The sequence below is a fragment of the Delphinapterus leucas genome, chromosome 1 (genome assembly GCF_059928025.1).
Source record: "Delphinapterus leucas isolate spDelLeu-1000000601 "Yukka" chromosome 1, BTC_Dleu_Yukka2, whole genome shotgun sequence".
Classification (NCBI taxonomy): Eukaryota; Metazoa; Chordata; class Mammalia; order Artiodactyla; family Monodontidae; genus Delphinapterus; species Delphinapterus leucas.
In genome coordinates, this window is record NC_143129.1 from 112,344,664 (window position 1) to 112,371,226 (window position 26,563).

General features: G+C 37.3%; 2 protein-coding genes and 1 non-coding gene across 10 annotated transcripts in view; 2 read left to right on the forward strand and 1 right to left on the reverse strand.

The window, feature by feature from the left end:
* Positions 1–26,563, forward strand: part of GTF2B (general transcription factor IIB) — a 52,287-nt gene that overhangs the window by 9,656 nt on the left and 16,068 nt on the right. Inside the window, exons 3-7 of one of the 4 annotated variants that reach the window (XR_016394787.1) lie at positions 10,702–10,835; positions 13,068–13,214; positions 13,340–13,469; positions 14,648–14,929; positions 17,091–26,541. Coding sequence is in view for 1 of the 4 variants with exons in the window: in XM_022553316.2 (XP_022409024.1) it covers positions 10,702–10,835; positions 13,068–13,214; positions 13,340–13,469; positions 14,648–14,929; positions 17,091–17,224 (827 nt within the window). In the remaining 3 variants the exon portion in view is untranslated. Of the gene's footprint in view, positions 1–10,701; positions 10,836–13,067; positions 13,215–13,339; positions 13,470–14,647; positions 14,930–17,090 lie in introns of all 4 variants that reach the window. The other 3 variants (XR_016394788.1, XR_016394789.1, XM_022553316.2) reach the window with 3 other exon arrangements.
* PKN2 (protein kinase N2) overlaps positions 1–26,563 on the reverse strand; it is a 169,441-nt gene continuing 142,878 nt past the window's right edge. For 3 of the 5 annotated variants that reach the window (XM_089919913.1, XM_089919907.1, XM_089919909.1), the window contains 2 exons: positions 26,277–26,427; positions 1–21,846 (listed from right to left, as the gene is read on the reverse strand). In XM_089919913.1, coding sequence (XP_089776039.1) covers positions 21,782–21,846; positions 26,277–26,427 — 216 coding nt within the window. In that variant the 3' untranslated portion in view covers positions 1–21,781. The remainder of the gene's footprint in view (positions 21,847–26,276; positions 26,428–26,563) is intronic. The other 2 variants (XM_089919912.1, XM_089919908.1) reach the window with 1 other exon arrangement.
* On the forward strand, positions 7,836–7,908 carry TRNAR-CCU (transfer RNA arginine (anticodon CCU)). The gene has a single exon. It is a non-coding gene; the product is annotated as a tRNA-Arg (tRNA).

Genomic DNA, 26,563 nt, shown 5'->3' on the forward strand with positions numbered 1-26,563 from the left:
GTATTTTAGGGATATAAGTACTCCTTTTTTCTTAACCTTGTAAAAAAAAAAAGGGTGATTCCAAATCTGAGATGCCATTCTTCCTAGCAAGTCGATTGCAAAATGTGTTTTAGTGATTGTTATGGGTCTGGCATATTTAATGCTGCAATTGTAGTATTTTAAACATTATCGGATTACCATCTTTAAATTTGCATTAGCAGTGTTTCCTAAAGGAAAATATTCAGCTTTAGTTTACTATAGCCAAGTTATATTTTAAAATTAAGGAATATTTGTATTCACTTTCAAATTCTTGCTTTGTCATCTCTTGTAAGCCCTCAGACACAGCCTTTTTACCTAATTCAGAAATTTTAAATTTAGATGCTACTTTCTCTTAAGCATCAGAGAACCACTAATTTTACTTGGGTAACACAACCACTCTGAGGTAGTTTTTTGATTTTAAAGAAAGGGAAACTGAGGCTTGTAGTGTTTGGGTAATTAGCTCAAGATTCTACACCTAGTAAGTGACACAGCCACTTAAATCCAGATTTATTGGACTTGAAAAGCCTTTGGTCTTTGTACTACATGTTTCCATTAAACACTGTGCTGGTCAAGGAGAGTGATAGAAAGATGAGATTCTATAAGCAAGCTCTGGACCAATTCTTTGTCTACTGTGTGGAAAGGAGGAAGGTAAATTAAAACAACAAAGAGTGGTAAAAGTTCTACTACAGATCTTCCAAGTTCGGTGAGAACACGTAGGAAGGAAGTGGTGACTTCCTAGGGAAATTACTGTTGAATTTACATTGAAAACATGATCATTAGAATGAGTAAGGGTTTATGGAGGGAAAGTCATGCCAGGTAGAGGGGAAAAGAAACATGTGCCATAAGATGGAGGCCTGAAAGTATCAATATTAGTATGTGAAGGACTAAATGTATTGTGACTAAGTTAAGATGCATCTTCTACCAGAGCCAGGGCTCCTTAGCTTAGATGCTGCTGCTGCTGCTGCTTGCTGCATACCTGCCCATATTTCAGGAAAAGCAAGGTCTGTTCACATATTCAAGGATGGAACTTATAATGTATTTTCCTTTACAAACTGTTTTCCTAATGGTAGTTACACTGTTGACTTGTACAGGGTTTTTTTTGCTTTTATTGTTTTTTAATGGTCTAAACATGGATAAAATAGGATTTTATGGGCTGGTCTGGGAAATTAACCATGATATGGTTTGTTTCTAGTGGATAATTCATTTTGGGTTGGTACCCAGTTTACATTGTGGGAACATAAACTGATTTAGAGACTGACTATATTATTAATAGTATTTCTTTATAAAATATCTCTTGATCAAAGTTCCCTTCAAAATTATCTTTAATGCAAGATTTCTGATAAGAATGTATAGTAACCCTAGACTAAAAATCAGGATTCTTTGAAATGTGAGAAGGAATGGTAGGAAGGGTTAGGTGACTGAGGAAGGTGTGGAAACTAATGATGCATTTCATTTTCAGCATTAGATTTAACAAATACAGTGTGTTGGCTTAAACAGTTTCCCAGAGCACCTTGATTTTTTTTAATTAAAAAATTCAGTGCTTTGGATTTATCCATCTTGAATAATAATACATTTTGATTATTGAAGTTTTTGACTTAGCACATTTTGAAAACTTTTGTAGTTTTAAACTAAATGATTTTAGATAAATCTAGCCTATGAAAACAAGTAGCTTGGGGGATATTGTTCTAAGACTCTTACTTCTGAATTCTCTACCAAAGGTGGTATGCCAAAATGCTTAAAAGATGGCAGAAAGAATTGAAATTCTGGGCAGTTCCTCTTAATATTCCCTTTTTAAAAATTCCTTTATTGGGACTTCCCTGGTGGCATGGTGGATAAGACTCCACGCTCCCAATGCAGGGGGCCTGGGTTTGATCCCTGGTCAGGGAACTAGATCCCACATGCATGTCACAACTAAGAGTTCAAATGCCACAACTAAGGAGCCTGCCTGCTGCAACTAAGACCCCACGCAACCAAATAATATTTTTTTAAAAATTTCTTTATTAATTTACAATAATAAACAGAAAACAAAAATATCCTGAGTCTAGGTCAGGTTGGAAAGTCAGATTATCTTCAGTATTGGCTTCCTGGCTGCTTTTGATATGTTGCAGTTTTCCCCTTTGTTAAAATTGCTACCTTAAGCCATTATGATTTTAATATTGTACTACAGAATATCTTTGGTTGTATTTACCATTTATAGCTTGCCTGGTAAGAAGGTTACATGTCTGTTTAATTTGTCTTTGTGTACTGTTTCCTTTATACCATCAAGCAAAGTACCTTGTTTCTACAGGACATCCTTTCTTATCTCTCTCCCCCGCTATGGCATTATTCCTTGTAGCAGAAGATGCTGGTTGTTTTCCAGTATCTGTTACCCAACTCTTTCTTTAATAATAAGAATCCACTGGGCCTGTGGCTGCTCAGCTAGACTGTATTTATTTCCCAGCTTCCCTTCCAGTTGGTTATGGCCACCTGATTAAGTTCTAAGAGTGCACTGTAAAGTAGAAGAGATTTGTGCAATTCTAGATCCTGCCCTAAGGGATGTGCTCTCCCTTTTTCTCCTTCCCATTGGCTAGAATGCAGACATGATGGAGGGAACTACCAGCAGCCATCATACACTACAAAATGCAAGTCATGATGAAGATGGCTTATCAAAAAAGATAGGAGGAGCCTGGGAATCACGCTAATCCAAAACTATTAACTATGGTAACCTGAGAAAGTTCCATGTCGTTGAAGTTGCTGTTGTTTTTGCTTTGATTACAGACCTACCTGTATCCTTCCTAATACATTTTTGGAATCATATTGGGAGTTTATTTTTGTTTGGATTCTCTGTTGTCTGCCAGGGATTTGTGAGTACCCAGAGAGGCTGGGAGTACTTAGCAGTGGTGGATTGGAAGGTTTTCCAACATCACTGCCACCACTGGACTTGGATTGATAATTCTTTATTACAGGATGAATAAGCATAAACATCAGCCTGAGGCTTTTGAATACAAACTACAGTAAAGAGGAACAGTGGTCCTATGGACTTAACAGAAAATTCTGCTTCTGATACAGTTTACTAGAAAAAAGTTATAGAAAATAACTGCTTTTTCTGATCAGTGAAATAAAGCTTCCTTAATGTTTCTATTAAAAGTGGTCAGAAATAAAGAAGATAGTACAAGGAGACAAACAGTAAAACTGTTTAGATAACAATGAGCTGACTTAACATTCAGAAAATTGAATCAGTAAAGCAGAAAACAAACCTGAGAATATAAAGAGTGAATTTTGGAAAGTGGTAAAGACAAGATAGCCACTATGGTACTACTTGAAGATCCAGCTGAATATGATAAAATATTAAAGGTGCAATAGAAGAAAACTTGACATTCCTCACAGAAGACCCTTAGGGTTGCACATCAAGATTCCCACGCACCACTGGGGAATGTATCCTTTTAACATTTAAAAAGTTTTATTAATAAAAATTTGCAAGCAACCGACCAGTAAAAACATTACTTTGAAGGGACCTAAAATTTTATTGATGGAATACAATGAAGTTAAGTCTGATTCCTGTTTGTCTTGTGACACAGAAAGGAGGTCATAGAACAATCTTTCTAAAATAAATTTATACATAAATCCACAAAAATACAAAGCTGAGTTTTATTTGCTAATTGTCATGTGGAACAGTACTGATGACTATTCCCTGATATTTCTGGTTCTTCTCTTTTGGGCCACATGGTACAATTGAATTTCCCCACTCCGTTTGAAGTTAAACATCACCACTTGACTGGCTTTGGCCAATGGTATGTGAGTAGAAATGTTACTATTAGAAACCTATTTCCCTAGCATGGTGACTGGCATGTCTCAAGTGGTAGGAATTCCATCATCTTGAATAAGGACTGCATAGAAAGCAGTCCTGGGCTTTCTATTCATACCATCCTCGGCCAGCTTTTTTTTTTTTTTTTTCCTCCCTAATCCAGCTTGTCTTTTTTGAGGCAGTACAAAGCAAACACTAAAAGAAACTCATGCTAAGTTACTTTGGGGCCAAAAGGAAAATGTTATGAAATGAAGCATGTTGGCTAACTAATACTTTATCTTTAGAGTTCTAGAGAGACTTAAAAGATGTGAGTTAGTAAAGATAAAGTATTCTCTTTTTTTAAAAAAAATTATTTTTGGTTGTGTTGGGCTTTCGTTGCTGTGCGCGGGCTTTGTCTAGTTGCGGCGAGCAGGGGCTACTCTTCGTTGCAGTGCACGGGCTTCTCGTTGCGGTGGCTTCTCTTGTTGCAGAGCACGGGCTCTAGGCACCTGGGCTTCAGTAGTTGTGGCACTTGGGCTCAGTAATTGTGGCTCGCGGGCTCTAGAGCGCAGGCTCAGTAGTTGTGGCACACGGGCTTAGTTGCTCCGGACCAGGGCTTGAACGCGTGTCCTCTGCATTGGCAGGTAGATTCTTAACCACTGTGCCACCAGGGAAGTCCCTATTCAGATCAATTGTTTAAAATTAATAGACTGTAAAAGTGGTTGAATATAAGCATGTAAAAGTGGTTGAATTAAAACCACTGGTTAAAAGTGGTTGAATATAAGCATATAAAGTACTATAGCAATTACTAGTTAGAAAATGAGATTCTTAACAACAAAAAGGTCTAAATGTGACCTACATGTAATCTGAAAGAAGACCTTGAGAAAGAGTATATTCCCTTGTCCAAGAAGATAGATAAAAATTGTTCTGTCACTCCCCCCAAAGTGTATAGGTTTGATACAGTTTAATTCAAATTCAACAGTATTTTGGTGGGGGTGAATTTTAATTTTTAGTTTATTAAGGTATAATTGCAGACAATAAAATTCAAAGATCCCAAATGTATGGTTTAAATTTTGTCATTGCATATACTGGTGTAACCAACACACTAATCAAGATATTTAGGGAGTTCCTGGCAGTCCAGTGATTAAGACTCTGGGCTTCCACTGCAGGGGAAACGGGTTCTATCCCTGGTCAGGGAACTAAGATCCTGCAAGCCTCACGATGCAGCCAAAAAAAAAACCAAACAGACAAACAAACAAAACATGATTAGACCATTTCCCTCATCTCAGAAGTCCCCTTATGCCTTTTTCTAGTCAGTCACCTCTACCCCGCCCCCCACCTCCAACCCAACCCAACCCAGCAATCCCTGTACTGATTTCTATCCCAGAAATTGTTTTGCCTGTTTTTGAACTTCCTACAAATAAAATCATATAATATGGTTGGTTTTTCTTATGTGTGTGTGACTTTTTTTTTTACTCAAAAGTGTTTTCGAAATGCACTTGTTACTGCATTATTAGTAGTTTACTTGCTGAGTTTTCCATTGTTTACATTTTCCCATTGATGGACATTTGGGTTTCCAGTTTTTAGCTAATATGAATAATGCTGCTGTGCACATTCTTGTATGAGACTTTATTTTAATAAATTTATTTTATTTCATTTTATTTATTGTTTTTGGCTGTGTTGGGTCTTTGTTGCGGTGTGCGGGGGCTTCTCATTGTGGTGGCTTCTCTTGTTGTGGAGCATGGGCTCTAGGCGCATGGGCTTCAGTAGTTGTGGCTCGTGGGCTCTAGAGCGCAGGCTCAGTAGTTGTGGCTCACGGGCTGTAGAGTGCAGGCTCAGTAGTTGTGGTGCACGGGCTTAGTTGCTCCACAGCATGTGGGATCTTCCTGGACCAGGGATCAAACTCGTGTCCCCTGCATTGGCAGGTGGATTCTTAACCACTGCACCACCAGGGAAGCCCTGTATGAGACTTTCTAAAAAATATTTATTTATTTTATCTGGCTGTGTCAGGTCTTGGTTGCTGCGTGCGGGCTCTTCGTTGTGGTGCGTGGGCTTCTCTCTCGTTGTGATGCTCGGGCTCCAGAGCGCGCGGGCTCTCTAGTTGTGGTGCTCAGGCTCAGTAGTTGAGGTTCACGGGCTTAGTTGCCCAACCAAGGATTGAACCTGTGTCCCCTGCATTGGAAGGCAGATTCTTAACCCCTGGACCAGCAGGGAAGTCCCATATTCTTGTGTGAGATTTTTGTAGGCAAATACTTAGGAGTGGAATTGCCAGATCATAAGGTGGGTAGGTGCCAAAGTAGTTGAACAGTTTTAAACTGGTGTGAATGATTTTGGCAATTATTCTCAATTTCTTCTTGAAAAAATAGATGAAACTCATTGTTGTAGAATATAGTGTAATATCTTAGTTAATACTCTTTAGACACCACTGATACGTGGATTGAGAACTGTGCATGTGTGTAATACCTAGATGTACATATTGAATCTGTTTACCTTTTTGGATGGGGAACTTGATCAGAGTGTTAGAGATCATACTCTATAGATGGAGGGAGGAGTAGTGCTATTATGTACATAACAGTCCTGCTATGATTTTGGCTATTAAAAACCTTTATATATAGACTTTCTATCTGGTGTAAATTTTACAAAAATCAGTGTGTGGTTAAGAAAGGAACTGGTGAAAGTTGGCGTGTTTCTCTGTTTCTAGAACATGGAAGGCTTTGTGAGGTTGTGTGTTATGTGCACATGTGCTAATTGGCAGGCAACTTCTTGTCAAAGGTTGATTATGCCCAAACAGTATGGCTGCCTTATACACTTACTCCTTGAAAAATTCTGTAATGCAGTTTCCTTCCAGAGCAGCTTTTAAAAGTGCGACCATTTAGATGTTTTCCAAGAAAATCCTTTATGTATTCTGACTTTTTTTCTGAATGATCTGCCCTATTTCTTGTTACTCATGCACTTAATCTGGTGGTCTAATTGTAGTTTCATGATGTGCTTTTTGAGTTATTTTGGAAATTTTATTTTTTACAAATGCTATGTTTTGAGCAGTAACATATAAAAAGAGGGAATAGCTCTTAGCACAAACCACAGATTGTTGAATGAGTCATGTAGATCATTCCCACGTATGTGGAAAAATTACATCACTACCCAGTTCTGGTCTTTCTATTTATACTATCCTGGGCCAGCTTTTTTTAAAATTTATTTTCTCCCTAATCCATCTTGTCTTTTTTGAGGCAGTACAAAGCAAGCACTAAAAGAAACTCATGGTAAGTTACTTTTGGGCCAAAAGGAAAATGCTGTGAAATGAAGCATGTTGGCTAACTAATATTTTATCATACTTAGAGTCCCAGAGAGACTTAAAAGATGTGAGTTAGTAAAGATAAAGTATTCTCTTTTTTTAAAATTAATTAAAAAAAAATTTAACATCTTTATTGGCGTATAATTTCTTTGCAATGGTGTGTTAAGTTTCTGCTTGGCTGCGTTGGGTTTTTGTTGCTGCGTGCAGGCTTTCTCTAGTTACAGCGAGTGGGGGACTGCTCTTCCTTGTGGTGCACGGGATTCTCATTGCGGTTGCTTCTCTTTGTTGCGTAGCATGGGCTCTAGGTGCGCGGGCTTCGGTAGTTGTGACTTAGTGGTCTCTAGAGCGCAGGCTCAGTAGTTGTGGCGCACAGGCTTAGTTGCTCCGCGGCATGTGAGATCTTCCCAGAGCAGGGCTCAAACCTGTGTCCCCTGCTTTGGCAGGAGGATTGTTAACCACTGCACCACCGGGGAAGTCCCTAAAATATTCTCTTAATACAGCCATTGTGTTAATTAAGATATTAAAAGTTAATGATGACATTTGATTTTTTTTAACTTAAATTTATTAAGTAACTGTAGATTTGAAGGCCACAGTAGTTTTTTGTTTTGTGTACATTTGTGTTTTCATTTCACTGACTAGGAAAGTTGGATTCACTTTTCTCCCTTTGAAAACATGAAGCATGGAGACACTGTGGTATCACTTTGATCAGTGGATGCTATTAAAGGGACTAAACTTTGTCTAAAAATCTTGTTTTGGGGGACTTCCCTGGTGGTCCAGTGGTTAAGACTCTGGACTCCTAATGCAGGGGGCCCAGGTTCGATCCCTGGTCGGGGAACTAGATCCTGCATGCCGAAACTAAGATCCCGCATGCCACAACTAAGACACGACACAGCCAAATAAATAAATAATAAAAATAAATATTTTCAAAAAATAAAAATCGGGGCTTCCCTGGTGGCGCAGTGGTTGAGAGTCCGCCTGCCGATGCAGGGGACACGGGTTCGTGCCCCAGTCCGGGAAGATCCCACATGCCGTGGAGCGGCTGGGCCCGTGAGCCATGGCCGCTGGGCCTGCGCACCCAGAGCCTGTGCTCCGCAACGGGAGAGGCCGCAACAGTGAGAGGCCTGCGTACTGCAAAAAAAAATTAAAAAATAAAAATCTTGTTTTGGTGTTTTGATAGAAATTTAGTGAAAAGAGCTTGTAGTGGAATAGGCACAATATGATATAGTTTTAATCTTACAAAAAAAGTATATATACACACGAATGAAAAGACAGAAAGAATATATGCCAGAATATTTACAGTGGCTGTCTTTGGGTGTTGGTAATACAGGTAATTTTGTTTTGCTTATGTAACTATTTTTTGTAAGCAGCTATTCTGTAAAAAGGAAGAAAAGTCAGTCTCTTTAGAGTGGTCTCTTGGAGACATGGGCCTTGCTTATTAGTATTATAGTAAAGTTCAGTGCACAGTTACAGATTTTATGTTTCTTTCAGGTAAGTTTTAAAAATCATTATTAATTTATGTAATTAGAATTGCTTCCCAAGTCTAGTGATATTTGCTTTTATGAGAAGGAAGCAGAGAAATCCATCATGACCATCCCATCAATTTAACTTTTTCTCCTTATTTTGGGCCACCTGCCCAATCTCTGATCCACAGAAGTTGCCTAAACTGATCTCCCTGCTTCTGCTTTCCTTGGTCATTCTTATTGCATAAGGTATGGCAAATGGGGATCCTAGCTGTATCCCAGTTCCCTAGTGACAGGGACACACGATAGTCCAAGTGAGATCTGGTTTTCCCAAGTGACCTGAGCGTTCAGAGAAAAACAGATTTTCCCAAAACCATCAGGAATGAATGATTCTGTTGTGTATTTACCTGTTTCCTTAAATATAACACTAAGATCAGATCACTGTACTCTATTTATAAGCATTTTAGTTAACGTACCATATATAAAAACGTTTAGAAGATTTAGCACAATCTACATGTAGTTCTTTCCTTCTGTTCTCTCTCTGCCTCCTTTGCTGTCCTACTGATCCTACTGATCAAATACTGCAGCAAAGCACTCTGATATTGATCCTGTAAAAGTCTAATATGGAGATTAATATTTTACAACGGGTGCTCTTCTTATTCAGAATGAATGTCAAAATGTCAGAATGTTATCTTATTATTTTTATAGCTTATAAATAGCTAATACCAAACAACTTACTTTGAACTGGTTTTTAAGCACTTCATGTGTACTGAACCTGTATGAGCTTATTTAATGTTTAAATCTTTAAAATGAGGTTATTGGGGAAATTTAAAGCTGAGGAAGTGAAGGCACAGAAATGAGGAAATTTGTCCAAAGCTAAGCAGCAAGAGTCCACACTGTTAACCATTATATTAATTGACTGTCAATACCAGACTTATTTTTTTTTAATTCCTTTCTTATTTATTTTTTTATTGGAGTATAGTTGCTTTACACTGCTCTGTCAGTTTCTGCTGTACAGCAAAGTGAATCAGCCATGTGTATACATATATGCCCTCTTTTTTGGATTTCCTTCCCATTTAGGTCATCACAGAGCACCGAGTAGATTTCCCTGTGCTATATAGTAGGTTCTCATCATTTATCTGTTTTATACATAGTAGTGTATATAAATCAGTCCCAGTCTCGCAATTCACCCGCCTCCCTTGGTATCCCTACTTTTGTTCTCTACGAATACCAGACTTTTAACTACTGAGGTAACTTACTTCTGCCATTCCTTTCTCCTTTCTGTTTGTTGTGTATAGGCACAGATGAAAATGATCTGGTTCCTGCTTTCAGTTTTATCACAGCTGGTGGAAAAGCTCATGTTTTACGAACGCAGTATACAACAGATTTTGGAATCCCATTCGCGTTTCAGTTTTAGCTGTGTGACCTTTGGCAAATTAGTTTTATTTCTAGTGTAGCAATAAAAGTGGTACCTACCTTTTATAAGGCTTTCAGTATTGAAAGAGAACATTTACAAAGGGCACAATCACTAGCATATGCATGTGTTCATGTTAACTCTTGTCTGTGGTTGGAGGTGTTACCAGCCATTGAGCATTCCCCCCAAAGCAGTAATCTACACCAGATCTACCCATGTCTGGCTTCTTGCTTACTGATTTCTAGGCTTAAAGTTTATTCTGTATGAATTATTTGGCCCAAAATATTTTTTCATCAAATAGTTACTAAAACATATCCTTAGGCCTAGATCTTTGCAGAGCATTGCCCATGAAAACTTTGTAATTTTTTAAATGTTAAACTATGTGTATTAATACCATTGTGAATAGTGTTTTCTGTTTTTTTCCATGCCTGTTGCACATTTTGGTTCTTCATGGTTATATTTATCTTTGCATCACATATGAATAGCTTTATTTTGCTATTTGTCCTTATTTTGACTAATTCTTTGTTCCAGGAGTTAGAATATGATTAATCATAGCATAATGTTTAAAGAGGGTTATTATTGGACTGGCACAATAGGAATGCTATAGGACAAATGCCTGAAACAAGATACTTAAGCTGAAACCTGATGTTTGTGTTGAGATTTTCTGGGAATAATAAGGCCGAGTTGGGCATTAAGTAGCATTAAATAAATCCCATCTTGACAAAACAATTTAGACTCGCACTTATATTCTCAGGTGACCGGGTTATCGATGTAGGATCTGAGTGGAGAACTTTCAGCAATGATAAAGCAACAAAAGATCCATCTCGAGTTGGAGATTCTCAGAATCCTCTTCTGAGTGATGGAGATTTGTCTACTATGATTGGCAAGGTAATAAATCCATTTGGCAGGAAGTACCAGGTGCAGACTGACTAAAGACCTGTTTGGGAACTTTGCAAAAGTATCAGTCTGCCCCAGTGAGTAATCTTGATCTGAGAATAAGATTTGCCAGTACTACTGTTGTGAATGATGGTTGCCTTATGCATTTCTTCCATCTTAAATGGGAGACGAATAGATTGAAGTTACAGACTCTTTGTATCTCAGGCCCTTGTTTTCATGAAGCAGTTTTGCACAAAAAATTGAGTGTAGTATGTTCTTTGAGTTCATATTGACATGTTCCTTGAATATGAATGTTTTCTCTTTTCCCTCGATACCACCTAAGATAAATTGGATCTCAGTATAGACTACTTTCTAATATTGGTGAGTTTACTTTCCTCATCAGTAAAGTGAGAATAATACTACTTTGTAGAGATATTGAGGGTTACATGGGAATGTATGTAAAGTATCTATAACACATGTAGTGTGTAGAATGTGTTCAATAAATGGTACCTGCTGCTATTATATAAAGCAGGAGCATAATCTTCCTGGCAGCCTGGCTGTTTTTTGTTCTGTTATCTGAATTGGAAGTAGTAGTGGCATTATTCCAAAGGACTCATCAAGGAAGTGTATGCTATTTTAGGACTGAATCTGTATTACTGCATAGTCTATTTTTAAGAAAGTATTCAAAAGTAGGTCATTATTTTTTCATGGTCTATAAATTACATATTAAGTTTGAAAAATGGTGTAGGCTAATTTAAAAAGTTTATAATATTCAGAAATATTTTAAAGTAGGAGGTTTCTGTGTTTGCTTTAGCTTTACAGGCTGGAAAAAAGTATAGTAAGGACAGTTTTAAATGTTTAAGATTGCAACTAATTAATGCTGTGACTTTTTTAATGTTTAATTTTTTCAATAGGAAATACATGATTCAAAAAAAAAATGTAAAAAAAACCACAGTGGTTTTTCCTCACCCTTGACCCCTAAACTCTGTTTCTCTTGCAGCCCCCTTTCCCTGTCAGAACAGGTAACCACTATTAGGTTCTCCTGTTTCTTTTGAAAGTTGTTTATGCCTATATGGCAAAGAAATTTTTTAAGACGGTACATTTGTCATATGTTAAATTTCTGAATGTATTTAGGGATATTTCTGGACTTTGCATGCTTTCTCTAACCTGGTCTAGTTAGTCCAATGCCACCCCACACTGTTCTGATATCTGGCTTTATTGTCCTTTTTCAGCATTTTCTTCACTTTTCCATTTAAAGTTAGGATAACTTTGTTTAGTTTAAAAACAAAAAACAAAACTTGGGTATTATTTTCACTGAGTTTTGTTAGATTTGCAAATTGCCTTAGGGAAAATTGACTTCTTAAGGAAAAAATCTTGTTATCCAGAAATATAGTATGCATTTCCATTTCCTTAGGTCATATGTGTCCTTCAGTGGATGTTTTAAAGTTTTCTTCATCAAGGTCTCGCATGTTTCTTAAGTTGATCCCTAGATATTTTATCTTTTTTGTTGCTGTTGTAATTGCAGCTTTTTCTTTCGTCTTCTAACTGGTTGATTACACATATGTAGGCTATTGATTTCTATTTGTTAATTTTGAACTTGCCCTCTTAATGAATTCTCTTATTATTTATAGCAGTTTGAGTGATTTTCTTGAGTATTCTAGGTAAATACAAAGGTAGTATCTGCAAATAGTTTATCACTTTTGTCTCAAATTTGTACTTCTAATCTTTCTCTTGCTGAGTTTTAATATAATTATACTAATGTAATTAATATAATTGTTATATAATAACATTATATAATTAAAATTACATCATGTTGGTTAGTTTTTCTAGTACAGTGTTAGAAAATGGTAGTGGTAGGAGGTGTTTTTGTCTTCTGACTTCAGTGGTAATGCTGCTAATGTTTCTTCATTAATCATTGTGCTGGCTTTGGACTTGGGAGTTTTGTTTGCTTAACTTTTTTAAGCACCTTTGAAGATTATCATGTGACTTTTCTCCTAGGTCTATTAATATGATGGTTTATATTATTAGATTTTCTAATAATATATTTACATTTAAAGTATTTGCTAGAAAACCTCTTTAAAACCATCTTAACCTGGTACTTTTTCTTTTGAGGAATAGAGAGGTTGCTCAGGGTAGATTTCTTGGGCAATATGGAGTCAGATTGTATAAGTTAAGTTTTCTTAGAAATTGTTCATTCAGGTTTTCAAAGTTTTTTGCGTAAAGTTATAAAACTTTGTTTTATAGGGTACAGGAGCTGCAAGTTTTGATGAATTCGGTAATTCTAAGTACCAGAATAGGAGAACCATGAGTAGTTCTGATCGGGCAATGATGAATGCATTCAAAGAAATCACTACCATGGCAGACAGAATCAACCTCCCTCGAAATATAGTTGTAAGTTCTTGTCTTTAAGCCATGCTGGCTTTGACTTAGCATAATTTAGTGAAAACATGAAATTTTGCTATTGTGGCTAATTAAATGGCCTAGAATTAATTAAACTTAGTTTCTCTGCTTTGAAGGATCGAACAAATAATCTGTTCAAGCAAGTGTATGAACAGAAGAGCCTGAAGGGAAGGGCTAATGATGCCATAGCTTCTGCTTGTCTCTATATTGCCTGCAGACAGGAAGGAGTTCCTAGGACATTTAAAGGTAAGTTTTTAGTTGCTTAGATATAAATGTTATCTATTTCATATTAAAGTGACAGACCAAAGTCAAGCAGCTTTGACAGTAGGTAGATAAGTCATGTCTTCCTGGTTACATACAGTAATCCACCTAAGTACCTTTCTAAACACCACCTTATTTTATTCCTTGACAAAAATTCTGTGATCATACTGATCATGTTCTTTTCAGGCTATTTCCCATGTAAAGTCATGTTAGTCCATGTATGCCCTCTGTTTTTTGCTAGTAGGATCTTCTGACTATATCTTGTGCGCTTTGAGGCCTAGCATCAGAAGCCTTTGTAGTAAGTCTGTACACTGGATGCACAGAAAAGTTTCCGCTCCCAGCACAGGTCTCTACAGGTGAGGGAGTCAAGCCTTAGAAAGCATGAATGAAACTTTTTCTCTTGAGTTAGACAGTTTGTATTTTCACACTTCGCTTGGAGGCTTTGCAAGAACCAGTGTTTATCTAATTTGTAGTTTACCCATGAAAACATTACAGCTTATTCACAGTGTTGCTGTGATACTTACACATTTTAGCTTAAGACTATAATTACCCTTCATTCATCCATGAATATTTTTTACGTTTTCTTGTGTCAGAGTGAAGAGGCAGTGACCATTATCGTTACCATCTTTTGGGTTACTACAGCTAAAACTAAGGCTTTTGTTAAATTTATTCTGAAAGTGGTAGTTGAATTTTTAGAATAACAGGGTCAAATATTTGATCTCATTTTTCAATAGCTTGTAATCTCAGGGATTGCATGTACGTATGACATTGTGTAACTTGAGAAGCCTTCTTTAGTTTGAGTATTTTCTTTCATCTTCTTGACATACTCCTTACAACAGATTAATACATAAATACCAAAGAAGTTTTTGATTGGTTGAAGAAACTTGCATGAATTGAAACTTAAGAGAAGTTAATATTTTGAAATATTAAAACCTACATTTAACTTTTTAAAAACTTCTTTTAAGTGTAATAAACATTTAAATTAACAGAAATTTTAAATTAGCTCTATGAGAAGTATCACTGAGAGGATTAGAGATTGATCTTTAAGGCATGATTGAATTTTTCAATTAGAATATATTACTTTTATAATCAGAAATGATAGATTTTACAGTGAACTACATGGCCTATGTGGATTTATTTATTTAATTTTTTTCTCTTTTTAGAAATATGTGCCGTATCACGAATTTCTAAGAAAGAAATCGGTCGATGTTTTAAACTTATTTTGAAAGCTTTAGAAACCAGTGTGGATCTGATTACAACTGGGGACTTCATGTCCAGGTTTTGTTCCAACCTTTGTCTTCCTAAACAAGTACAGATGGCAGCTACACATATAGCCCGTAAAGCTGTGGAGTTGGACTTGGTTCCTGGAAGGAGCCCAATATCTGTGGCAGCAGCTGCCATTTACATGGCCTCACAGGCATCAGCTGAGAAAAGGACCCAAAAAGGTAGGATTGTTCATCAGGAAGGGTAGTGATGAAATTAATGAAGGCTGTAGTATGTGATTGTATTTCCATTTTAAGTACGAAGCAGGTACAGGCCTACTTGGTTCTGCTGCACTTTGCAGATACTGCATTTTTTTTTTTTTTTACAAATGGAAGGTTTATGGCAATTCTGAATTGTCAGATGATGGTTAGCATTTTTTTAGTAATAAAGTATTTTTTAGTTGAGGTATATGCATTATCTTTTTAGACATAATTCTTCTGCACATTTAATAGACTACAGTATAGTGTAAATATAAATTTTATATGTATTGGGAATCCCAGAAATTCCTGTGATTTGCTTTACTGCAGTATTGGCTTTTTTTCAGTGGTCTGGAACTGAACCTGCAATATCTCTGAGGGACGCCACTAAATATCTAGAGCCCATGTTTAAGAGGTAGTTCCTTAGCATCAAAACTTAAGAAAATACAGCATTTAAGTGTCTCATAAATAAAAATATTTGGAGGCATAACCCTGTGTACAGACTTAACATTTTTTTCATTTGAATTAAGTAAGTAATTTTAGTTTGTACATTTTTCATTTTTAGAAGTTTTTACTTGTTCCCCCTAAATTCTCCTGGTTATTTTGAATAGTCTGTTTTTCCCCTCAAAACTTAACTTTTTAAATCTTGAGAGGAGGTGGCCATGGTTTGTTTCTCATTGGCTGGCATGGTACCCTACAGAGAGGCACACTATAAATATGTGTTGACCATCAAGTTTTAACTTTCTGTGAAACCTGTTCTCTTTCTTCTTTTGTATGCTATTCACAGTTTCTTCGTGAAAATGCTAACATAAGTAGTTAAACCTTCTGCAGCTATTTTTGAATTTACTGTTGTAGAACTTTCAAGCAGAAGTATTAAGTGAATTTCTTTACAAGCATGCATTCCTTAATTAGTTCCATGATCCTCAAAAAGATTTATAAAGAAAAGGGAGCAGTCAATTCTAAATTTAAAAGTGAGGTAGTGAAATTACTTGCTGCCCAGCAGCCAGTTGACATTCACATAGTTGACATTGATTGGTATTTATGTCTAGAAAAATATGATGCAACATACGATAAGGAAATTTAAAATTAGCTAATTGTGCACTGATGGCAGCATCCACACTGAAAAGCTGTAAAATCTCACCGATTTGAACTGGCTCTGAAAAGATGGTAAAATGAGTTTGTATTAAAGGGTGTGTTTTAAAAAATCTATTTTGATTAAGTATAACTAACCAAATAATTGTCAAGTGGCAGTCCTTTGGGACTTGGTTTAAAAAATGGAAGGAAAATATGACACTGACTTTGAATGGTAAAAGTGGATCCTTGGATTCTGTAATAGACTGTAGAAATAACTCACGTGAGCTCAATATATGTGCTCAAGTATGTGTTTATAATAGTGAAAAACATCTATATCATGCTATAATATACAGCTGTTTGACCTCAGATATGTTAAGTAGAAAAAAGAGGCTGTAGAAAAATACTTATAGGGACATCCCTGGTGGTCCAGTGGTTAAGACTCCAAGCTCCCAATGTAGGGGGCCTGGGTTCGATCCCTAGTCAGGGAACTAGATCATCATACATGTCGCAACTAAAGATCCTGCACGCGGCAACGAAGATCCCACGTGCTGCAACTAAGACCCAGAGCAGCCAAATAAATAAATATTTTTTTAAAAAAGAAAAATACCAACATGATCCCATTTTGGTTTTAACCTAACAAGAACCTCTTAATAGAGGTTTAGCTAGGGGAGACGTTGCAGGGGAACTTTTAAACACAGAACTAATAAAGTGAATTTCTTTACAGGAATGTATTCATAGATTCTGTGATCCTCAAAAAAATTTATTGTGAAGAAGTCAGTTCTAAATACAATGAGCAATATAATAGCTATCACACATAGTGCTATGCCTTGAGCACTGTTTAAATGTTTTCCGTATAGTAAACCTTTTAAACTAATTCGACAATGCTTTGCGAAAAGTACTAATACCATTATTATTGTTGTTACTGTAGCCCTGCTTTCTACTTTTTAGTTTTTGAAAATATTTTTTTCTTTTTCACTTAAGACGTTTTATAGTACCATGTCTCACAAACGCAGGTAGTAGAAGGGGAGGTAGGATGGAAGTTAAACTTAGTATTTTGATTTTTGTCTTTTAGAAATTGGAGATATTGCTGGTGTTGCTGATGTTACAATCAGACAGTCCTACAGGCTGATCTATCCTCGGGCCCCAGATCTGTTTCCTACAGACTTCAAATTTGACACCCCTGTGGACAAACTACCACAGCTATAAATTGAGGCAGCTAATGTGAAACTCCTATGAACACTGAACTTTTGCCTGTTGTACATAGCCTATACAAAGTGCTGGATTGAGCCTTTAATAAGGAAAAACAAAGACATGGTACGCATTCCAGGGCTAAATATTAATTGCTTGGCATTCATATGTATATACTAGTGAAACATATTTAATGAAATTTCTTATTCAATTTGCTTTCTTTTGTAGCAATCTAGGAAACTGTATTTTGGAAGATATTTGAAATTACATAATTCTTGAATAAAACGTTTTTCAAAACTAAAGGTTTTGTTACAGTTATGTTACATGTAATTTATAATTTATATAATTTATAATTACAAATAATGCATATTGTAGCTAATGAAGCTGATAGAAGTCCTTGTTTTTCATTATTTTTTCATATATATTTAATTTTCTTATTTTAATAAAGTTATGGAAATAACAGGCTTTTGAGGAACCACTGTTGAACATATTTAGTTTGCAGTTTAAAAGGAGGTGTGTGTGTGATTTCTTAATATATGTATATTAAAAAGCAAGAAGTGATGAACAGGGCCTTGAAAGGCACTGGCTTTAGAGATATAAGAATGTTTATGTGTTTTTTCTCAGTGAGCTTTTTGAGCAGAAGATGATGCTAGTAAATAATTAGTAACAGACAGATTTCAATTTCCAGATGTTTACATTTCACTGTATAGAATCTGTGTATCTACAGTTCTTTGTTATTTCTACTAATTGGGATACTCATAGTCTAAAGAATATTTAAAATGGAGATTATTGGGCCTGAGGATGTCCAGGAATTTGTTTAACCAGCACCTTCCCCCTAGGTGATTGTGATGTGTACATGTTTTGCATCTCACTCCAAGGAACACTGATTTAAGGTCTCTTGACTGCTAGGCAATGTAAGCGAAGACCAACAACATTTTGCCTTTTTGCCAGCTAGGTAGTTTGTACAGGGGACTTGAATCCATGCTAAACAAACATACCCACTGCTATAAAACAGGTGTCATGGTTCTTACATATTTGTAAAAAGGTTAGCACTAGATTAAAAGGACAATCTCCTATTGTGGCCTTGGTGGGCAGATTGCATCTCCGGTCCAGAGAGGAACTTTCCCCTCTGTAAGATCAGACTTCCACTGTCATTTCTGTTGACCATGGGAGGGGGATAGGTATTGGACTACGAAGACAAATGGTATTTCTCCCTTACATAAAATGTAGGACACTCAAACACTACTACTTAAAGCTGTGGAAGAACACCAGACAAATCAACACAAGAACAATATAACCCAAATACAGGATTGCAAGGATAGTGATGAAATGTATACGCCAGGCACGTAGAACCCATCTTACCCAGAGTGAGACCGAAGAAGGAAAGAAATCCTAGGCTAATGTCCCTAGGTTAATGTTTTGGTCCCCAGCACCACACATCTCCATCTTTCCAAGTATGAACTGAGAGCAGTAGCCTCCCTCCTCTAATGCTTCCCAGTTTCTGCTGATTGACCACAAAAGTCCCATTCAGTAATGCCTGACTCTGCAAGCTGCAACCAGTTAAGTAAATCTTAAAATAGTTATTTTTGCAGTTATCGAAGGTTAGTGCATGCACATTATAGAACATTTGGGAAATGCATAATGAAAACAATCCATGAGCCACCCAAAAATAGCCACCAGCGTTTTGGCATTTTTTTTCTTTCCAGCTGTTTGCTATGCTTTATTTTTAAAACATAGGTGCAGTTCAGGTATAGTAATGTGATTTGTTTAGTTTTTTCATTTTCCTGGCTACGAAAATGTATTAGATAACTAGAAAAATGCAGCTAAGCATAAAGGGAAGGGAGGGACCTAGCTCCTGCCACTCAACTATGTCAACATTTTGGTCTATTTTTTAGAATACATTTTAAAAACATGGATCAATAAAACTGATTTTAAAGAGTAATCTGTGGGCAGAGGGTGTATTTGCTGTTTCAGAGAGTGGAGCTTACAGCCTTACCTCCAGGGGTGGAAAAACTCCCCATACATAGGTGGGCAACCACCTCACTGGGAGCTGATCATACGCAGAATGTGAAGCCTGTTTCTGTTTGGGGCCTGCATTTTTAGCAGGTTACGAATATTAGTGAGCTATGCAAGGCCATTTCTATGAAGATAAAGTAGATCCATCCTGTTCATGCTAGCATCTTTAAACAAAGAGTTGAAAACTTGGTTACTGTGGCCCCTTCCATTCGGGTATTTAAAACAAAGACTTGCTGGAAGCCACCTTTATGAACAATTTCTATTACTCTAGTTCAAGGACTTGATAAGTTTCATGGAATCTGAGTTTGCTCCCGTCTGATCTCCCCATTTTGTAGTTCAGAGAAGCCTAGAGAAACCAAAAGCTTTGTCCAAGTTCACTTAGCAGAGATGGGACTCACTCAGGTCTCTTGATCACTCAATCCACTGCTCCTTTCCACTGAACCATACTGGTGAAGCTTACTTCACAGGAAGCTGCTTCAGGCCTGACTTAAGTTGTAGCTTTCAAATAGACTTCTTTTCAATTTATAAATGAACAGAACTATTCAGTGCAATACTTGTATCTGGCTCTTTGGGGAAAGCTCTTCAGAGAGAGTTTTTGAATTATTTTTAAATCAGCTCAGGTGACAAGGAGTTAGTTAATAGCTAGAAATTGTTCTTTTAGCTCTTCCTCCGAATGAAATGCTTCTTAAACTAAATGTCTCTTGATAGTAAGCCTCTGTTCAAAGCAACAAATGTACTTTACCCAGGGTTGTCTTTGGTTTCTGAGCTAATTTTGTATCACAGGTGCAAGATTTACTTTGATTGTCAAGATGAACAGCTGGGAGGGGTCAGCCTATTACCCATCTGGTCCTAATCCAGCCAAGAGGCCTCTGTGCCCCATGCCAATATTTCCAATTGTCAGTGGCCCTGACTTTTCCTGTTGCTGGAGTTTTAATCTCATTTGCAAATTATGGAGCTACTGAGAGATTTTTGGCCCCCTGAACACCTCACTCTCTCCCTCCCAGGTATTACACATACATACTTCTTACATCAGGATCTCAAGGTCCTAAGGTGTCATACAGAACCACTATTTGGCTGATCTCTAGGCTGCAGGGATGCCAGCATCTCTCAAAATCACAAACTTCCATTCATAATCCTTACTGGCATTTCTCTGGCTGGGGGGACTTTTAACTGCCATTCTAGGACGCTCAAGCTTATACTTGGTGAAAGAGGAGCAGGGAAAAGGTGACCGTGAAACTTTTCTTCTGCAGAGTATCACAACCTCATGGTTTTTCTCTGATCTGCAACAGCCTATGGCTGCTATAGCCGTTTTTGGGGGTTTTTTTAGGTCGTCATTCCTTTTTTAAGTGAAGTCGATTTACAATGTGTTAATTTCTGCTGTACAGCAAAGTGATTCCATTATATATACTTTAAGATTCTTTTCCATTATGGTTTATCATAGGATACTGAGTCTTTGCTCTACAGTAGGACCTTGTTGTTTATCCATTCATTCTATATATATTAGCTGCTAACCCCAACCTCCCACTCCATTTCTCCACCAGCCCCCGCCTCCTTGGCAAGCACAAGTCTGCTCTCTATGTCCATGAGTCTGTTTCTGTTTCGTAGATAGGATCATTTGTGCCATATTTTAGATTCCACATATAAGTGATATGGTATTTCTGACTTACTTCACTGAGTATAATAATCTCTAGTGGCATCCATGTTGCTGCAAATTAACATTATTTCATTCTTTTTTATGGCTGAATAGTATTCCATTGTATATCCATTCATCTGTCAGTGGACATTTAGGTTGCTTCCATGTCTTGGCTATTGTGAATAGTGCTGCTATGAACACGGGTGCATGTATCTCTTTGAATTCGTTTTGTCTGGATATATGCCCAGGAATGGGATTGCTGGATCATATGGTAGTTCTATTCTTAGTTTTCTGAGGAACCTCCATACTGTTTTTCCATAGTGACTATACCAACTTACATTCCCACCAACAGTGTAGGAGGGTTCCCTTTTCTCCGTATCCTCTCCAGAATTTGTTATTTGTAGAGTTTTTAGCAATGGCCATTCTGACCAGTGTGAGGTGGTACCTCGTAGTTTTGATTTGCATTTCTCTAATAATTGGTGATGTTGAGCACCTTTTCATGTGCTTTTTGACCATCCATATGTCTTCTTTGGAGAAATGTCTGTTTAGGTCTTCTGCCCACTTTTTGACTGGGTTTTTTGTTTTCTTGTTGAGTTGTATGAGCTGTTTGTATATTTTGGAAATAAAGCCCTTGTCAGTTGCATCATTTGCAAATATTTTCTCCCATTCTGTAGGTTGCTTTTCATTTTGTTGATGGTTTCCTTTGCTGCTCTGCAAAAGCTTGTAAGTTTGATTAGGTCCCATTTGTTTATTTTTGTTTTTTATTTCTATTGTCTTGGGAGACTGGCCTAAGAAAACATTGGTACAATTTATGTCAAAGAATGTTTTGCCTATGATCTCTTCTAGGAGTTTTATGGTGTCATGTCTTATGCTTAACTCTAAGCCATTTTGAGTTTATTTTTGTGTATGGTGAGAGCGTTCTAACTTCATTGATTTACATGCGGCTGTCCAACTTTCCCGACACCACTTGCTGAAGACATAACAACCGACACTGCAGAAATACAAAAAACCATAAGGGAATAGTATGAACAATTAGGCCAACAAATTTGACAACCTAGAAGAAATGCACAAGTTTCTAGAAACACACAGCCAACCAAAATTGAATCAAGAAGAAATAGATAATTTGAACAGACTGATCACTAGAAGTGAAATAGAATCTGTAAAAACTCCCTACAAAGCAAAAGTCCCCTCCAAACAAAAGTCCAAAACCAGATGGCTTCACAGGCAAATTCTACCAAACATACAAAGAACTTATACCAATCCTTCTCAAACTCTTCCAGATATTGAAGAGGAGGGAGTACTCCCAAAGACATTCTATGAAGCTACCATCACCCTGATACCAAAGCCAGACAAAGACACCACCAAAAAAGAAAATTACAGGCCAATATCTTTGATGAATACAGATGCAAAAATTCTCAACAAAATATTAGCAAACCAAATCCAACAACATATAAAAAAGATCATATGCCACAACAAAGTGGGATTCACCCCAAGTTCACAAGGATGATTCAATATACACAAATCAATCATTGTGATACACCACATAAACAAAAAACACATGATCATCTCAATAGACACAGAAAATTTGACACCCATTCATGATAAAAACTCTTACCAAAGTGGGTATAGAGGGAACATATCTCAACATAATAAAAGATATTTATGACAAACCCACAGCCAATATACTGCTCAATGGTGAAAAGCTGAAAGCCTTCCTGCTAAAATCTGGAACAAGACAAGGATGCCCACTCACTTCTTATATTCAACATAGTTTTGGAAGTCCTAGCCACAGCAATCAGACAAGAAAAAGGAATAAAAGGTATCCAACTTGGAAGGGAAGAGGTAAAACTGTCATTATATGCAGATGACATGATAGTATATATAGAAAACCCTAAAGACTTCACACAAAAACTACTAGAACTGATAAATTCAGCAAGGTAGTAGGATACAAGGTTAACATGCAGAAATCAGTTGCATACTTGGGAATAAACCTGACCAAGGAGGTGAAATACTTATACTCTGAGAACTATAAAACATTAATAAAGGAAACAGAAGATGATTCAAAGAAATGGAAAGATATCCTATGCTCTTGGCTTGGAAGAATTAATATTGTTAAAATGGCCATACTACCCAAAGCAATCTACAAATTTAATGTGATTCCTATCAAATTACCCATGAAAATTTTCACAGAACTAGAACAAATAATCCTAAAATTTATAGGAACCATGAAAGATCCAGAATTGCCAAAGCAACCCTGAAGAAAAAGAACAAAGCAGGAGGCATAACTCTCCCAGACTTCAGACAATACCACAAAGCTACAGTAATTAATCAAAACAGCATGGTATTGGCACAAAAACAGACACATGGATCAATGGAACAGAATAGAGAGCCCAGAAATAAACCCACACACCCACGGTCAGTTAATCTTTGACAAAAGAGGCAAGAATATACAATGGGAAAAAGACAGCCATTATTTGAAATAAATGTTTTGAGACATCTGGGAAAGAAGATCATTGGTATGTAAAGTACTTAACAAGAGTAATAAAAACAAGCAAAGAGGGATATTATGTTGAATTTAAGATTCTGTCAAAAGATGTTTTAAATTGACATAGTTGAGAAAGTTAAAACCACAAAAGAATTGGGTTTAGTGCTCTTAAAGACGTTAGAAAGGCTACTTTGTTCTATACTGTTCTGAAAGGTCTAGGATGCAAAAGTTACATGGAGCTCCCAGACGACCATATGGTCAGGTTGAAGACTTCACTGAAGGTATTTAAGCAGAGACTTAGCTGATCTGTAAGAGATTTCTCTGGACAGACCTTACTGCCTCTGTGGTTCCTTCTAGCTCTACAGCTATGAGACACCAGAAAACTTAATGATGGACTCAGAACTTTCAACATCCTCCTGCATTGCTGTGGCCCAACAAATATTGTGGTATTTGAACAACTCCTCTTTCACTGTCCTAATTTGTCATTGTGAGCAGAGGTCTTGCTCTTCAGTACAAAAGAGGGGCTTGGATTTTGGCCCTTATACCACAGTTTAGCTCAGTGACTTTGAGTCGACCATCATATTGGAGATGGTCAATGACAGCTCTAAGGCATTTAATTAAGGATCTTCTAGTAGCATGGACATCAAACTGTGTAGGCTAGGGGCTTTGATGGAAGACCTCAGAATTAGTTCCAGTGAGTGACAAACTGGGCCCCCAGCCTGCTTCTGCTCTGGCTTTGTTATGTGCTGGAGTAATACTGAAGATTTTGTTTGAAAACGAAGGTTAAAAATCAATGACCTACTATAACTTCGTCATTTTACAGATGAGAACATTAGGGTGAAATGTTCACATATCACTAGTAGGGTGAAATCACTTGTCCAAGGTCACACTAATAGTAGCAAAATAAGGGCTAGTCCTAGGTCTCTTTGCTACCTCCATGTGATGATTTTCCAAGTAGCTATAAGGTTGTTTTTTTTTTTTTTTTGTGGTACATGGGCCGCAAAGAGGAGAGGTCACTGTTGTGGCCTCTCCCGTTGCGGAGCACAGGCTCCAGACACGCAGGCTCAGCGGCCATGGCTCACGGGCCCAGCCACTCCGCGGCATGTGGGATCTTCCCGGACCGGGGCACGAACCCGTGTCCCCTGCATCGGCAGGCGGACTCTCAACCACTGCGCCACCAGGGAAGCCCGCTATAAGTTTTAAGTGACAGCTTATATGTGGAACTTCTCTACAGATCAGGAAGAACTAAACTTAAATAAGGGATGACTCTTGTGGTGGTTGTCAGAGGGACACATATTATGTTGGAGCCCAACTACAATTCATATCAACAACTAATCGTAGGTTGAATCTCAATCACTCATAGAAACTTCCTAATATTTTATATTATTCTAAATGTCTTTGTATAGAGCAAAGCAGGCCATTCCTTCATCCTCCACTATGAAGACTCTGGAGATACAAGAGGTGAATAAGGCATGCCCTGTCCTGATGCTATGAGCGAGTATAAGATGGAGGTGTGTACAAAGCCCAAGGGAGTCAGAGAGAAGGAGACATTCATTGTACCTGTGTGGAAAGAGCAGGGCACAAAGAGGAAAAAAGTACTTCTTAACTGGAAAAGGCCCTTAAAGGATAAGTGGAAATCACATTGCTTGGGGAGACATTTCTGTGATGTGGTTGGTATATGGCCCCTATGGGCTACCTGTAGTCAGTCCTAGTCCTTTGTTTCTACCACCTGAAGAGGCTTTATTCACTCACTTTTCTCTCTCCTAACTGCCTTACCCTAGTTTAGGCCTTTATCATCTCCCACAGTTGCTGAGGTGGCTCCAAGCTACTGCTCCAGGCTTCAGACTTGAGCCCTCTGATCCATTCTCCCCATGCAAATCTAACCACATTTCTCCCAGCTGAAGATGCTTCAGTGGCTCTGAGGCATAGGTGATTTATCAGAAAGCTAATGAAACTTAAGGTGCACTTGCACAGACCCCTTCCAAGGCTCTGAACTTAATTCTGTAGCTATAAATACAAAATCATGGATTTCTTAAAGAGGGCCCCCCAAATTGTATATACTTTTGGCCCCGCAAAATTTAGATCTGCCCCTATGACAAATAACCCTTTCTGATGTGGAGAAATGGGAACGCTCCTACACTGTTGGTGGGAATGTAAATTGGTACAGCTACTATGGAAGAACAGTATGGAGGGTCCTTAAAAAACTAAAAATAGAGCTACCATATGATCCAGCAATCCCACTCCTGGGCATATATCTGAAGAAAACCATAATTTGAAAAGACACATGCACCCCAATGTTCATAGCAGCACTATCTACAATATAGCCAAGACATGGAAGCAACCTAAGTGTCCATCAACAGATGAATGGATAAAGAAGATGTGGTACATATATACAATGGAATATTGCTCAGCCATAAAAAAGAATGAAACAATGCCATTTGCAGCAACATGGATAGACCTAGAAATTATCATGCTAAATAAAATAAGTCAGAGAAAGATGAATATCATATGATATCACTTATATGTGGAATCTAAAAATAATCGTACAAAGGAACTCATTTACAAAACAGAAACAGACTCACAGACTTCGAAAACAAACTTATGGATACCAAAGGGGAAAGGTTGGGAGAGGGCTAAATTAGGAGTTTGGGATTAACATATACACGCTGCTATTTGTAAAATAGACAACCAACAGGACCTACTATATAGCACAGGGGCCTCTACTCAATATTCTGTAATAACCTATGTGGGAAAAGAATCTGAGAAAGAATAGCTATATGTATATGTATAACTGAATCCCTTTGCTGTACACCTGAAATACAACATTGTAAATCAACTATACTCTAATATAAAATAAAAATTAAAAACAAACGAGCAAAAAACCCCACCTTTCTGAACACAGCCCACAATGCCTGCATTTCCTAGTCTTTACTCACCTACTCCATTGCAGTTTTTACATATACTCCAGCTACTGTGAAGTTTCATTTCCTCAAAAGTGCCATGTTCTTTCATCTGTATCATTAAGCTCTTGGAGCAAGGTGTACACAGATGAACAAAGAGAGCATGGATGTTAATCCTTTTTGTCTTCTAGAAAGGAAGAATAAGAAAGAAGGCTCCGGTGGTTAACAGTCTGGAAGTTTACATGTCAGTTTTGCAACTGTTCCCAACAGAAAGCATTTATTGAGCAACTGGACACTCTCAGTATGTGTTATGTTTAACAAAT